At 43.7% G+C, this 14,008-nt stretch overlaps 1 protein-coding gene across 10 annotated transcripts in view; it reads left to right on the top strand.

Annotated features, from left to right (window-relative positions):
• The window catches only part of NRXN3 (neurexin 3), a gene marked incomplete at its 5' end in the record, with an annotated part of 1,486,708 nt that overhangs the window by 38,930 nt on the left and 1,433,770 nt on the right, over positions 1-14,008 (top strand). For all 10 annotated transcript variants that reach the window (XM_081083746.1, XM_081083745.1, XM_081083748.1 and 7 more), the window contains one exon: positions 10,291-10,320. In XM_081083746.1, coding sequence (XP_080939872.1) covers positions 10,291-10,320 — 30 coding nt within the window. The remainder of the gene's footprint in view (positions 1-10,290; positions 10,321-14,008) is intronic.

Below are 14,008 nucleotides of genomic sequence, written 5' to 3'. Positions count from 1 at the left end.
CCATCCTCTCTACAGGTGAGGAAAGGAGATTCAAAGAGGGTCAGTCACTGCCCACTGTCGTCAGCTACTGGTACAAGACCACGACCTCAGGCTGGTCTGCTTCCAGAGCCTGTGCTCTTTCTCTTTGAAACCCTGGCATTTCCAGGGCCGAGCTGAGGGCGCCTCTCACCCACATTTGCATTCCAAGCTCTTCACATGGTGCGTACCACATAGTAGGACCTCAGAAGTGTTGGTTGAGCAGAAAGTGTGGCTCCTTAGAGTCACAAGGTATGTTGGGCTCAGAGGGTGGCCTGTCTAAGGAGTGCCTCTCTCTGACTTCTCAGTGGAGGAAACTGAGGCCTGGGGAGGGGAAAACATTTCCAAGGCCGTGGCATCCATTTGTGGTCTGGAAGGGTCTACGGTCTGGCCCTCCTCCCACACCTCTGGCCCATTGGGACTTGTCACTGGTCTCCCTGGGCTGCCTGTGGGGCAGGAGGGGACAGTCCCAGCTCTGCTGTGCTGTGCCCTGCCCTCAGGCCTCTCCTCTCTTCCCAAGTGTTCCAGAATTCTCAGCCAAGGGGAGAGGAAGCTGTTGGAGGTAGGGGTGGGAGTTTGATGAGAGGAGGGATTTGGAGGCAGGGAACAGTGCAGGGGCCTGCGGCTATGAGACTCCTTTCCTACCCCTCAGCTTCTCTCCAGCTGGGAGGGGCTGTTTATGATGCCTCTATGACAGCCTCTCCTCAGAAGGGATGATTTCTCAGGCTCTGCCTGCTGATTAGAGCTGGAATTTAAATGAACAACTGTGACCTTGTGGAAGTGCCCTAGTTATTCAGAGGCCCGATGAGGAAATAGGCCTCTTGCTTCAGTCCATCAGAGCCTGGCAAGCGAGGGAGGAGGGGCTCTTGTCTGCCAGGGCCCAGAGGAAGTCTGCGTTGCTGAGAGTCTGGACTGCCTTTGCTTCAGCCTTCCTCTGCCCACTCTTGATCTCTGCCCCCTTCAGTTTAAGTAGTCTCAGGCTGTCCTTGGAGAAAGGACTAATTGTTTGTCCTCACCCCTGCCCTGTTTCCAAGGGGCCACTCAGTCCAGCCTAAGGGACACTTCTAAACCCAAAGTCTGGACGCAGCATCTCACTCGTCTGGCTTGTATTTATGGGCACAAAGGCTTTGCCCTGGACACTTGCTGCTCAGAGGTGACTTACCCACCAAGCAGCATCGACTCACCCAGGAACTTGTTAGAATAGCAGAATCTCAGGCCTCACCCAGACAGACCCCCAGGGGATGCACATTAATGTTTAAGACACACTCACCTGAAATTCCCAGCATCTCCCTGGCTCTGGAGCCAACAGGGCTGTGTGTACTGAGGAAGGTGCAGTCCACCTTGCTAAAGTCCAGTTCCTGGTTTTGCTGGGCACAGCATGAAGTATCCACTTTCTGGGTTGATGGGATGTAGGAGGGAGAAAGAGATTAGGTAAGGGAAAGGGAATGATCATTTATTGACCACTTTCTGCGCCAGTCACTGTCCAGGCCCTTTCCAAATACAAGTTTAGGTTGCAAGAGGCAAGATAGTTTAGAATAGGGCAGGGCCCACAAGTTGGACTCCCAGGCCAAGTCCAGCCCGCTAACTCATTTCTCATGGCTCAGTGAGGGGTATGGGCTGTAGGGAAATCCACATTGCTGTGCACCACTGGATTGGAAAGGGGCCTTGGGCTGGGCTCAGCTTCCAGCCAATTTCCAGGCTGGGGCCTGGGAAGACCCCCTGGGCTCCCATAGCAGTTCTTGAGGAAATGTGAGTAAAGGAATTGTGTCTTTAAGGATTTTCTTTTCTGCTCCCAGCCTGCCTCCAGCTTTGGCTAACTCAAGGAAGCAGATAGCTGGGCCTTGGCACCTTTTTCTAGGGTCTTCTAAAATCTCTTGCTTTACTGTCTTGGAAAGGCAGACTTAACTGGGATGCTGCTTATGATTCCATTCTGTTTCCCAGTTCCAGAGGGCAAGGTCAGAGATGGAGCTGGAAAAAAATCATTAGAGTTATCCTATAGTCTCAGTGGAATAGTACTGACCCGCCCCGGCCCTGTCAAATGTGTAGGGACTGATTTGTTGCTCCAATGATGAGGGGGCATTGGCGGAATTTAGTAGGAAGGGTCAATGAATGCTAGAATGTGGAGGAGGGTCTCATTCAAAGATGTGTTGCTCAAAATGCCACTGGTGAGACCTAAGAGAAACTGTTCTAGACCCATTTTTCCCTTGCACAGGAGGGGAAACTGAGGCCATGGAACTTCCAGATAACTCAGCTAAATCACACAGCTTACTTATGGCAACCACGGAGCCCCTCCCCATCTGTAGACCTGCCTACGGAGGTCTGGAAAGAATTTGGGATGAGGGGATGGAATGCAATTGAGAGCTAAGGACAGTGGGTGCCCTTGTGGGGACTCTGACCATGGTGAGAGGTATCTGAGGATGCCTGGCGTGGAAGCTGCTAGTGCTGGTGTTGGCGAGAGGAGGGGGGTGAGGTGGAGAGAGGGCCTAGATTTACAGTCTCCTAATAATGACAGCAAGGACCACAAGCTCGAAAAGCCCTTCCCATGTGCCATGAACTGTGCTAAATGCTTTCCATATGTGGCTTCTGGTGATTATCATGGTTATGCTGAGAAGGTAGTTTACAAGTTGGAGGAAGCTATTTTATAGGAAAGAGGCACAGGAAAGTTAACTTGCTCAGAATCCCACAGCTAATAAGAGAGAGAGAGAGAGAGATGGGATTTAAATCCAGGGTTTAGATTATTGAGAGCATTGTTTTTGCAAACTCTGGTAAGCAGCCAGATCACCTGGAGGGCTAATGAATGACATCCCAGGGGATTCCAATATGACCAAAGTTAGAGAACCACTGTTTTAAAGAAAAGTGAGCCCAAAGGTGAAAGGACTGGAAAGTTTCAGCCTTGACCATTATTTTATACCCTACATACATTAAGGCAGGTTGGGATAAATGATCTCTTTGTCTGGGCTCTTATGGCACTGAGGGCATGGGACTGGTAGAGCCATCATCATAATACACTATAGTCAACTACATATTATTCCCCACATGCTCCTCATTGGCCACTGTGAGCTGCTGAAGGACAGGGAATGTCTTATTCTTTGACAATTTTTCTATGCCTGCATCCCCACCACCTGCCATATTATATGTGCTCATGAAGCTTTGTTGTTAAAATCAGCATTTCAGGAATGGAAAGGACCCAAAAGTTTGTCAAGGCTCTCTGTGTATCTAATTTCTGAATCTCTCCTATAAGAGTTTATTTAGATTTGGCTTGAACCCCTTTAGTGATGAACAACACATTACTCCTTTAGCCATTCCGTTCCATTGTAACAGCACTGAGTGTTCATAAGTTCTTCATTATTCTGAGTCACTATAGCTTTCACCACCTGTATTGCTTCCAGCCCTTGGAGACACAGAATAGATCTAATTACACTCCCAGTGTTTGAAGACAGGGCTTTTGTCTTTAAGGATTTTCTTTTCTAAAGCTTAAAGCATCTCCAGTTTCTTTAGGCATTCTGTACAAAGGTTTTAGTTTTTTATAACCCAGGCCATTGTTCTCTAAAAATGACCTTTTTGGGGGCATTCGTTCCAAAGAAGGATGCCCACATCACATATGGTATAGTGGATATGTCCCAACCAGTTCATTACAGAGTGGTTTCATTACTCCCTTTTTTCTAGGCTCCCTACATCTATTAATGATGATAGCAAGCACCTTAGCTTTTTTTTTTAAAATGACTATAGTATTATGTTGAACTGCTGCTAAGCTATCCTCTACCCTTCCTGCACTGTGTAATCAATGGCTTATTTGATTTAAACTTGGGATCATTCTTTGATTTTGTTCAATTCAGCCCTGGATTTTTAAAATCCAGCATGCCATGATCTATTAGGGTATAGTTCTTTCATCTAGCACATCAGGTGTTTCTTCCTGCTTCATGTCATTAGTGATTGAAGAGCTATTTTAGAGAAGTTCATGACAAGTTGCAGATCAAAGACTTCTTCTTTGGGAAGATTTTTCTAAAAGTCATAATTCTGATCCTTTAACCCTTTGAGTAACAAGCATGACTACCTTCATCTCTCTTCCTTTTATGCTATTCCCATGTGAGAAAACCCTCTTCCCCCTCTAAAGAGGTGGAATAGATTGGGAAGATGCTGCCAACACTTTCCTCTACCCTGTGATTATGCCACACAGAATCTGTTGCTGCTTCATGGGTGACACTGGAAGAAATACTTTCTGTTCAGTCCAGCCCCTGGGCTGTTAGGGCTTAGAGGTGAGGATGAAACATGGTGGCATCATGGAAGGGCAAACCTAGAGGCTGGACCTGGGTAGCACCTGTCTTGGAGGATTAGCAACGGACTCTTTTCTGGAAACCATCATCATAATCATTTCAAATATTCAATTCAACCCCAGTACTGTGCAAGACTTGTAGAAAAGCCAAAATCACATATGTAAACAGGTGATCTTCCCGAGTGGCGCTCACAATTGGCATTAGGTGATTCATTGAAGCTTTCTTTAGTGCCTACCCTTTTATGGGTGGTATTAGTTTGAACCATGTAAAATGCTCATTTTGTAGGTAAAAACCAGTCAAATATCAGATGTTTCATATAGCTATTTGACCTCATTGGAGAGCAAGATACTTCATAGAAGCATAGAGTCTTCAGGTTGGATTGGAATTTTGGTAGTTATCTTCCAAAACCCCACTCTGAATCTCTTCTGTGGACCTACTATTCTTGCAGAATGTGTTTGCTCCTTTGTCTCGCAGGTGCAATTTTTAAAATGCTTAATGGCAGCTCTCATGTCCTTATCTAACTCCTTCTTATTTGGTCTGTGTGTAGCACTTCCTTCAGCCATTCAGCATGTGACCTGCTTTGGAGTCCTTACCATTCTGATTATTCTTTGGACGCACCTCACCTGGTTCATGCCCCTCCTAATACATTACACCATTCTCTATACCAAAAACCCTAGGTTTAGTAGAGTCAGTGCTGAGAAGAGATGGAACTGTTGACTTCTTTTTATTTGCGGGGACTTGAGGGTGTTTTACTTAAGTGCTGGAGTTTACATTTTTCCTTTAAATTAAATTTCACTTTTGCCTATTCACATTCTTTTGGACCCTGATTCTGATATCTAACAAATTAACTATTCCCCTCAGCTTTAGTTCATCATAATAAGACAGCACGCCATGAGTGTTCTCAGGCAAGTTATTGATCAAAATGTTGAACAAGCTCAGGCTCCCCTGCAAGCTACTGATGAACCCCTGGTAGAACAAGGAGACCAAAGTTCACAATGAAGGTTGGGGAATTGCCTGGGAAGGGCTGGTCTGAGGCATAATTGTGGAAGAGGTAGAGGACCCCACCTCTTCCCTTCAAGCATTCTTCTCCCCAATCCCACCCCATCACCTGTGCCTTCCCTCCTGCCCTCAACAACCAACTTCCCACACTGTGACTGCATGTCTCTGTCCTTCCTTTACTCTCATGTCCCTGCATCACCCCTATCATTGGAGACAGATCTCCATTGGCTTCCTAATGGTCTCACACACAGGACAATGACAATGATTGAGGAGCCTGAGTGTGTCTTGTATTCAGATTTCCATTTCATGAGGAAAGTGCCTTAATAACCTCAAGAAATGACCTAGGGAAGGAAAAGAAAAGCTTTATGTTTTAGTAGAATCTGGGGATGGAAATTGAGGTGGGGAAGATGGTGGCTGTTTAGAAGAAGCATTCCCCAAGTGCTCCTCATATCATGCTCCACCAGGGTCAGGGATGAAGTCAAATTGATGTCCAGACACTATTTCTGCTCCTGAATTCTCTAAGACACGTGTCTTTCCTTCTCTACCAGCACCAAATTAGACAGAATAGCTAGTGTCATGGTTACCATCACAGCCTGGAGAGCCCATCTGTTGGCTTAGAATCCTCACTTCACCCCTTACTAATAGTGTGACTTTGGCTCTAAGCCTTGCTTTGCTTATCTGTAAAATGGAAATTATAGCAATGTCTATCCCATAGAGTGATGTTTAATGAGATGACACATAGCCATGCCTTGCCTATAGTACACAGTCAACAAATATTATTACTGTTAGAATTCTTGCCAAGTTAACTGAATTCCCTCTCTTTTATTTGCTTAAAATGCTAAGATATGTGTTTCTTCTTCTCCCTTCTCTCTTTTCCAAATTCCCGGTCACCCTACAGAAGTGGTTACTTGTGGCTTCTCTCTTTCTCAGGCTCCACCCTCTATCACCCTCACTAGCCCCTTAGTTCCTCCAGAATGAATGTTTTCATTACCTTCTGATTTTTCATAATTACTCTTTTCAAAAGTCCTTGTGGCTTCATAAGAATTCAACATTGGCACTTGGCACTTGCTGTAATTAGTGACATTTAATTTCTCTATTTCAATGTGGAGAAAGAGATGATATATGTAGATTTTATACTGGCATAAAAGTTACCCTGAGAGTGGATGAAAGAAAAGCTTTGGCAGATAACTTGATTTTTTTTTTTTTTTTTTACCCCTGAATCTATATTTTCCTCATGAGTGACTTTCTTCCTCCCTTGAAATACTTTCCCCCATTTCCCAGCCAGAGTGAAGGAAGGATGGATTGAAAATTATCTGAGGTGGGTGGGATAGTATAGATTTGAGGGGGAGACAGTATTAGCTTACATGATGAAGGCCTTCACCTTCTGGCCTGGCCCTGAACATTGCATCTTCCTCTTTCCTGTTTCAGTAAATGGCTCCTATTCTCTGCATTAGTCATTACCATGACAGGCTTCATAATGGCCACAGCCGCTTACAAATGGCTTTGCTTTCATAGCCATTTCCATTCTCCCAAGATGCAAAAGCAACTAGCTCCATGGGGGCTTCCCCAAGGATATCATGCAATTTAGAAGGCCATAGGTATATTTTGTATAAACTTTACATATGATTTACAGTCTGTTCTAAGGCAATTTCAACTTTGTATGTCTTACCTACTGGTGAGCTTTTCCTCCTCTTGTTCTTATATGTACCCTGAGAATCTGTGCACCACACAAATAGACAGACACAGAGGGGTGGAATATAGCTCTGGAAAGAGTGAGGAGAAGGGTAAAAAACAGCAGACATCTTGAGATCCAGAATGGCCCCTAGATCCAGCTAGGGTATGACATTTAGATAGAAGATACTTCGGTTGCTTTCTAATTTTTTGCAATTATTTTTTTTAAAAGTGTTTTGGAATAGAAGGGGGCTAGCAACAGAATTTTAGAAAAGACCTGGAGTCTCTAGAATTCTTGGTTTCCAGTTCTTAAACCCACAGCTATGAGGATAGGTCAAATTGATGAATTTGTACATGAGATGATATTGATGTAAAAACTCTTTTTTAAAAAAAATATATTTTATTGAATTTTTACAGAGAGGAAGGGAGAGGGATAGAGAGTTAGAAACATGGATCAGCTGCCTCCTGCACACCCCCTACTGGGGATGTGCCCGCAACTAAGGTACATGCCCTTGACTGGAATCGAACCTGGGACCCTTTGGTCCACAGGCCGACATTCTATCCATTGAGTCAAATTAGCCAGGGCGATGTAAAAACTCTTGAAAGTGGAATAAAATTCCCTTCTCAAAAAGCAAAATAAAACTCAAGCTGTGTTATGGTTACTCGATTTCTCTGCTCCCTCATGCTGTTTTCCATGTATTCCTGCTGTATATTCCTCTTCATGTTCTTTTTTGCTTTATTGCCTGCAACACCAGAGTTTTGACATCAGGATCCCTGATCTGCATTCTTGGCCTAATATTTCTATTTAAGATTTTTATAAGTTGAAGAATATGAACATTTTATTCCAGTTGCAATGCTGCCACTACATATGTAGCTTAATAAAACCTGCTAAGTACATATTTGAATTTTAAAGACACAGGTGGTGGGTTATTTGCATTTTAAAAGGATTCTTCCTTTTGCAAAAGGATCCACTGCAGGGTTCCATTAAATATCCAATGCCTCTTTATCCAATACTGCATTTATCATAAAATTTACTTTAACAAAATTTGAATTATATGCCACTTCAAGGGGTAGCTCTCTCAAGTTCTAGTAAGTATGGCAATCACTTAGGCAAGCCATTTCACATTCAGATTTTTCCCCCACCTCCTCCCCAAGATTCTGATTCATTAGATTTGGGGTGTGGCCTAGATCTTCACTGTTAGTAAGCATCCCCATGTGTTTGATGAAGGTGGCTAGTAAAATACACTTTGGGAAATACTACTTTAAAGAAGCACATGTGTAGCCCCTAAATGGGACCCCACTGTAGGAGCTTCTCCAGGGCTTTGTCTACTCTCTGACTACCAAGTGTCCTGCTTACTCTTCATTTGGTAAATTTCTGAAATATCTATTTAGGTCAGATAAAGACTAATCCACCACCTCTCTTCTACTCACTCCTTCTCCCAGCTGCCAATCATCTTTACTCACAGGTACAAAATGTTTGTCCTTTCATTTTTAAATTAAAAGAATATTAATCTTACAGCTTTATTGAGATAAAATTAACATGTTACACCATGCAAGTTTAAGGTATACGTGCTGGTTTCATACATTTATAAACTGCAAACTGATTACCACCATAGCATTAGCTAATACCTCCATCCCATCCCATAATTATGATTTCTTTTTGTGGTGAGAACATTTAAGTTTCAAGTCTATAATACAATATTATTCTTCCTACATTTTTAACTTTCTGTTTCACTCTTAGGTATCTCCTTGAATCTTCCTTATTCTCATTTCTCAATGTTTACAACCCTCCTGTGGATAGTCACCTACCGAATTTACATACCTATTCTGTTCCCCTTCACCTTTCTACATACTCCACCTGCCTTTCCAGACCCTCTCCCTTAGTACTCTTGGTCTGGATGCTGAAGGCGATGGCTTGGTCCAAAAATATCAGACATTTTTGAAATGGTGACTTCTGCCAAAGTTTCCCTTAGCCAAATCCAGGGCCCATTGTTCTCTCTCTCTACTATCCCCTCCAAATAAAAGACCAAAAATTAATTTTTTACAAACAAAACAAATCATGAGAATGACTTGCTTTGGCATGATTCCATTTTTCCATGGATATTAATCCTAGGGCTTGAGAAATGAATGCCAGAAATATGCACTTAAAATATGGTTATAGTTTAATAAAATTTGTTTAAAAAAATAGACTCCATGACATTTATGGCATATGTATCTATCTATGTATTTAATATACCATTGATCTTTTAAAAGTCAGTTGCTTGACCCATATTTTGCCTCTGATTACTTTTCTAAATCGCTAGTAATCTCCAAAAACATTTAGAGATTTCCATAATTCAGAGATTTTTCTCCTTTATTAATCCCATATATCCCTAAATTTCACTCTGGGTAAAGGTTCTCTGGGGTGATCTGGATTTTGTCAAATATCTCCAGTAATAATAAAAGCCATGGATGAGCAGCTAACTGGTACAGTTGATTACTAGTTGGAAATCTTTTCTTGTAACTGATTTATCAGAGCTTGTACTTCCCTTGAAGTAATGAGCTCTTAAAAACCTTGTTTGACTTCTGTGAGAACATAGCCAGAGGTTGTGCTCTTTGTGTATTGGGATTGTGGTCCCTCTTTAACCCATTCAGTGCTGGGCTGGACCTCCCTGATCACGGGTGAGGGACTTTCCAGGAGAAGATGGTGGTGGAGAAGCAGAGGAGGGTGTGGCTGTCACTGAGCTAAGAAGAGGGCAGTAGGGAACAGAAGAACATTGTTTCCTGTTGTCTATGCAGCTCTTGCAAGCAGGAGCTCATTTGGTGTGTTCAGTATCATTCAGTTTTTATAGAAAAGGATACTGCATCTCAAATGAAAAAAAGTTGGATGGTTATCTCTGGATGGTGAGATTATAACTAATGTTTTTCTTTTCTGAATTTTCCAAAGTTTCTACAGTGACCATGTATTACTATTAAAAGTAATTTAAAAGAAAGAAACCTATTTTGCCTGGCATCTGGAGTCTCTTTGCCAAGGGACCTCAGCGTTAATAGATTTATCTCAGATCCTGCCTATGGCAGGAAGCAGTGTGGGAGTTCTCGTGAATGAGGCCCAGAACAGCTCAGCAAAGGGAAGCCTGTCTTAGGCTGCAGAGCCGGCCTTTCTGCCCAGCAGCGGGAAGGCGGGCCTTAGTCCCTCTGCATGCTCTGGAGTGTGTGTGCCACCCCTCCCTCCACTCAAGAATTAAGAGAAGATTGCATTGCATTGCATTCGGAATTCTAACTTTGTCTTCTTTCTTTTTTCCTTCTCCTTCCCCTCTCCAACTCCCCCTTTCCCGTCTTCTCTTTCCTCAAGGCCTCTCCCATCTCATGATGAGTGAACAAGGTAGGTGTGTTTTGCTTGTAGTGCTACAGCTGCCCCAATCGCTTGCCTTTGTGCCTTTGGCTGGTGGATCGGACCCTCATCATCGCTGCAGGCCATTTGCTGCTTGCTCTTCCCATCCTGGGCCAGGCTGGCAGCAGAGCCCCTTGTGGTGGGAGCACTTTTCCAGATGCATCCTGGTTTCCCACCCCCATCGTCTCCTTGGCTTTGCCATTCTGCACATTTGTCACCGGGGCGCTGGCCCTGCAGGGCTGCCTCTGAGAGGGAAGCATGAAACAAGGCATGACGGTGTCGGTAATGGGGGTGAATGAAGCTAATTTCAGAGCAGCAGAGCGGTTAACTTCCTCCTGCTCCTCCCCACGCCCCATGCTGGGGTTGGGGGGGAGGAGCTGGGCTTCTCCCAGAATTCCACCTTGAGTAAGGTTTGCTTTCTGCCTTCCCCTCTATCCCCACTGCCCTTTGTAATGACTTTCAGCCCCTCGTGGTGAAAGGCAGCCCTTGGGGGTTGACTGTTTTCGGTTTTGTATAAAAGCAAAAACCACCAAGAGAACATGCTAATGTCCTCGTGGCAGGATTCTAACTCATTATACACCCTGAAGAAAACTGCATATAAAGATCTGTGAATTCAGCATCTGCAACCTAAAATATTCAAATATGCAGGGAATGAACTGTGCAGGAAATTCAGCTCAGCGAAGCACAGGGTGGGCTGTGAATGAAGCCTTTTTCTCCTAAATAAAAATTTTCCACATTATCAGCCTAAATCAGGATTTGAGAACTAAGCCTACTTAAAATTGTCTTTTCCTTTGCTGTTCAATTGCCACCATTGTGTTCCTTCTGAGACTTGGGATGATTGCAAGATTGGGCTACCTGCCTTGCCCTGACACAGAAAGACTATACTTTAATCTCTTTTCTATCCCCCTCACCCACCTCAAATACACATGGGGCTCAGTGCCCATTTTGGAGGACCAAAGAAAAGGGGAAGGAAGGATACTTCCTTGTTCTGTTTTTCTTCATCTCTTAACAAAGGTGGGGCAGCACTGAAGGGTTTCTCTACCTTTCCTCCCACCCTTACTTCCTTACATTGGATCCATCAGATAGTGCTGCCACAAAGGAGAGTCCGATCAGATCAAGGAACCACCCAGGGCTGAGAAAAAAATTTTATGGTGTCCAGTAGCTGCAGAGGTGGGCAGTGGAGGGCATCCTAAATGATAAGGCAGGTTGAGAAGGAAGCACACTTTCCCAATACAAGTGTATCCTCCAGACCAGAGCAAGATCCATGATGTGGACTCTGGACTTTCAATGAAGACACTGTCTGGTATAGAGCAGGTGTCAAAGAGCAGAGCTGGAGGGAGAAGGTCACGTGAATTTTCAGGTGTTACATGGAGCTCTGGAAGAGGATGGCATGAAGCCTCTCTGTTCTTGTAGGTGACGTTACCTGCCTATAAGGCAAAGTTATCTACCAATAGCAGGTCACTATGAAATGGGTATGAGTGGGGGATTTACTGAAGTTGACCTAATGGCCAGGCAGTTTGAGAAAGTTAAGCACAACTCTACCAAGTGGGTGGATCTGAGCTCTATGAATTGCTGGAATTCTCTGGCCCAATTTTGATAAGTTACACTAGAAAAAGTAGGCCCTCAGAGTCCTGATGAGAAGACCCCTTTTATATTCTCTCACAGGTGATCCCAGTTGCCCTTTAGGGGTCCTCCCAGCTTTTATAGTGGCTTAGAGTCTGAGTGCTTCTTATGGCTGATGCCATAGGATGGAGTCTAGGCAGATGGGACAGGCTGGTGGGGACTTCTTTAACCTTAGCTAGGCTTGTTTCAGACCCACTAATGCAGCACAGGTATTTTGGAGGGCTAACTCCCAACGATGGTATGAAAAGCATGTGGAGAACTTCTATTGCAAACCTTGCCTGATTTCCATTCACTACTGAGCTTCTCTTGGGCACCCAGATTGATGTGTGCATGAGTAAAGAACTCAGGCACAGCCAGGTGCACATAGTCGGGGGGTTAAGTCAGGTATCTTCTAGGAAAAGAGTCTTTAGGCAGTAAAATAGTGACAGACACGAATATTGTGAATTCCCCTTTGAAAGGCTTTCACGAAAGGAAGCAGAATTCTTCTGGGTGGGTAGTGCCTCTGAGATTTTAAGTTGCAATCTGGCAGTTTAATCTGCTTTTTAGAAGGTCCTTTAACTACTTTCCTCCTCCTCTAATTCCCCCCCCCCCACCATTTCCTAGCCTCTTGTCTGTGCTCGCCCTGTGATGGTTAACTAAGAAACAAATTCTACTTCCCACCAATACTCCTTTCCTTGTCCTTATCCCTTCAACATGAAAGAGATTTCTGTCTGGTACCCTTGGAATCTCCAGACTTTGTTTTTGATGTACATAAATATGTGTGGAAATACTGACATATGTTGTGTGTGCACCCTCCATACATGTATGTTACACTCTTGATCCTCATGATCCTGTTAATGTTGGGAAAATACAGCAGAACTCAGTTTCTCTGAGACTTTCCCTGGCCAATTTTAGATTGGTTAAGTGTGTGCGATTTCACATACATGTGGTGTGGGATTTCACATACATGTGGCTGTGCAGTGCTTGTGCATGTAAACGTGGTCCTGTTTCCAAGGATGGGACAAGGGATACTAATGGGAGAAAGCTTAAACATGCCACAGATGGAAGCAGGTCCCACTGTTATGGCTTGTTTAAGCATCACATTATGGATTTGTTTTGTGCTGCCTTCTCAGAATGTTGTGCTGTTGCTGTTACAGTTGTGGGGTTTTGTTATGTGTGTTACATTTCTTTGTGTGTTTGCAGTGTCCTGATGTTTTACTCTCGCTGCTCTCTCTCTCTCTCTTGCCTCCTCCATGGTGGACACCATGCTTCCTCTACTTAATTGGACCTTCCACTTCATTTCTGTAGGTAGAAGTAAAGGTAGTGATCATTTTATTTTTATCATTATAATAATCAATCTGCCTTCTGAAATATTCATGTATCCAAGGGGAATTGTTGATTCTGATGAATATAGTCCAAATGATAACTTAGTGCTTTTAACAACTAAAAAACAAAACAAAAAACCCAAAGCCAATGCTATCATTTTCCTTCAGTGAACTTCATGTTGGATGTTTGGGGATGGTTCCCAGTTGGCCCAATTCCTGTTAAATCCAGGAGCCATATCTATTATGATGTCCTGGTTCTTGAAGGAATGGGGGACTCTGAAAGTGGTTGTGCAGTGTGAGAAAGATACAGTCTACTTAATGCAGAATATTCTACTAATCCTTCCCAATAAACGTAATGGAGGGAACAGGGAGATGTGAAATGATGTACCATTGTTTCCATTACTGCTGAATTTGGGGATAACATCAGTGAGGGAAGGATGCTACATAAGAAAGAGTAGAGGGTTGGTGAATAGCTTGAAATATTATCTAATGTAAAATCTGGGGATACTTATTTTTTGCCTGTATTTTGGGGAGTGGAAATTTTCTGATGTGGTGATGAGCTAAGATTGGTGGGACTGAGATTGTAGAAGAACACAGGAGAGGCAATGCATCGTAAGGAGAAAGAGATAATACTGGATTTGAACTCACAGAGCGCACCATTTGCCAGGTAGGCAGTGTGTGTGTGTGTGTGTGTGTGTGTGTGTGTGTGTGTGTGTGTGTGATGGGGGAGAAAGGAGAGGCACTGAGCAGGC

This window comes from Myotis nattereri (genome assembly GCF_964212035.1).
Source record: "Myotis nattereri genome assembly, chromosome: 1".
Taxonomy (NCBI): Eukaryota; Metazoa; Chordata; class Mammalia; order Chiroptera; family Vespertilionidae; genus Myotis; species Myotis nattereri.
The sequence above is the reverse complement of the archived record's forward strand: the minus strand, read 5'-3'. Positions and strand labels throughout refer to the sequence as shown.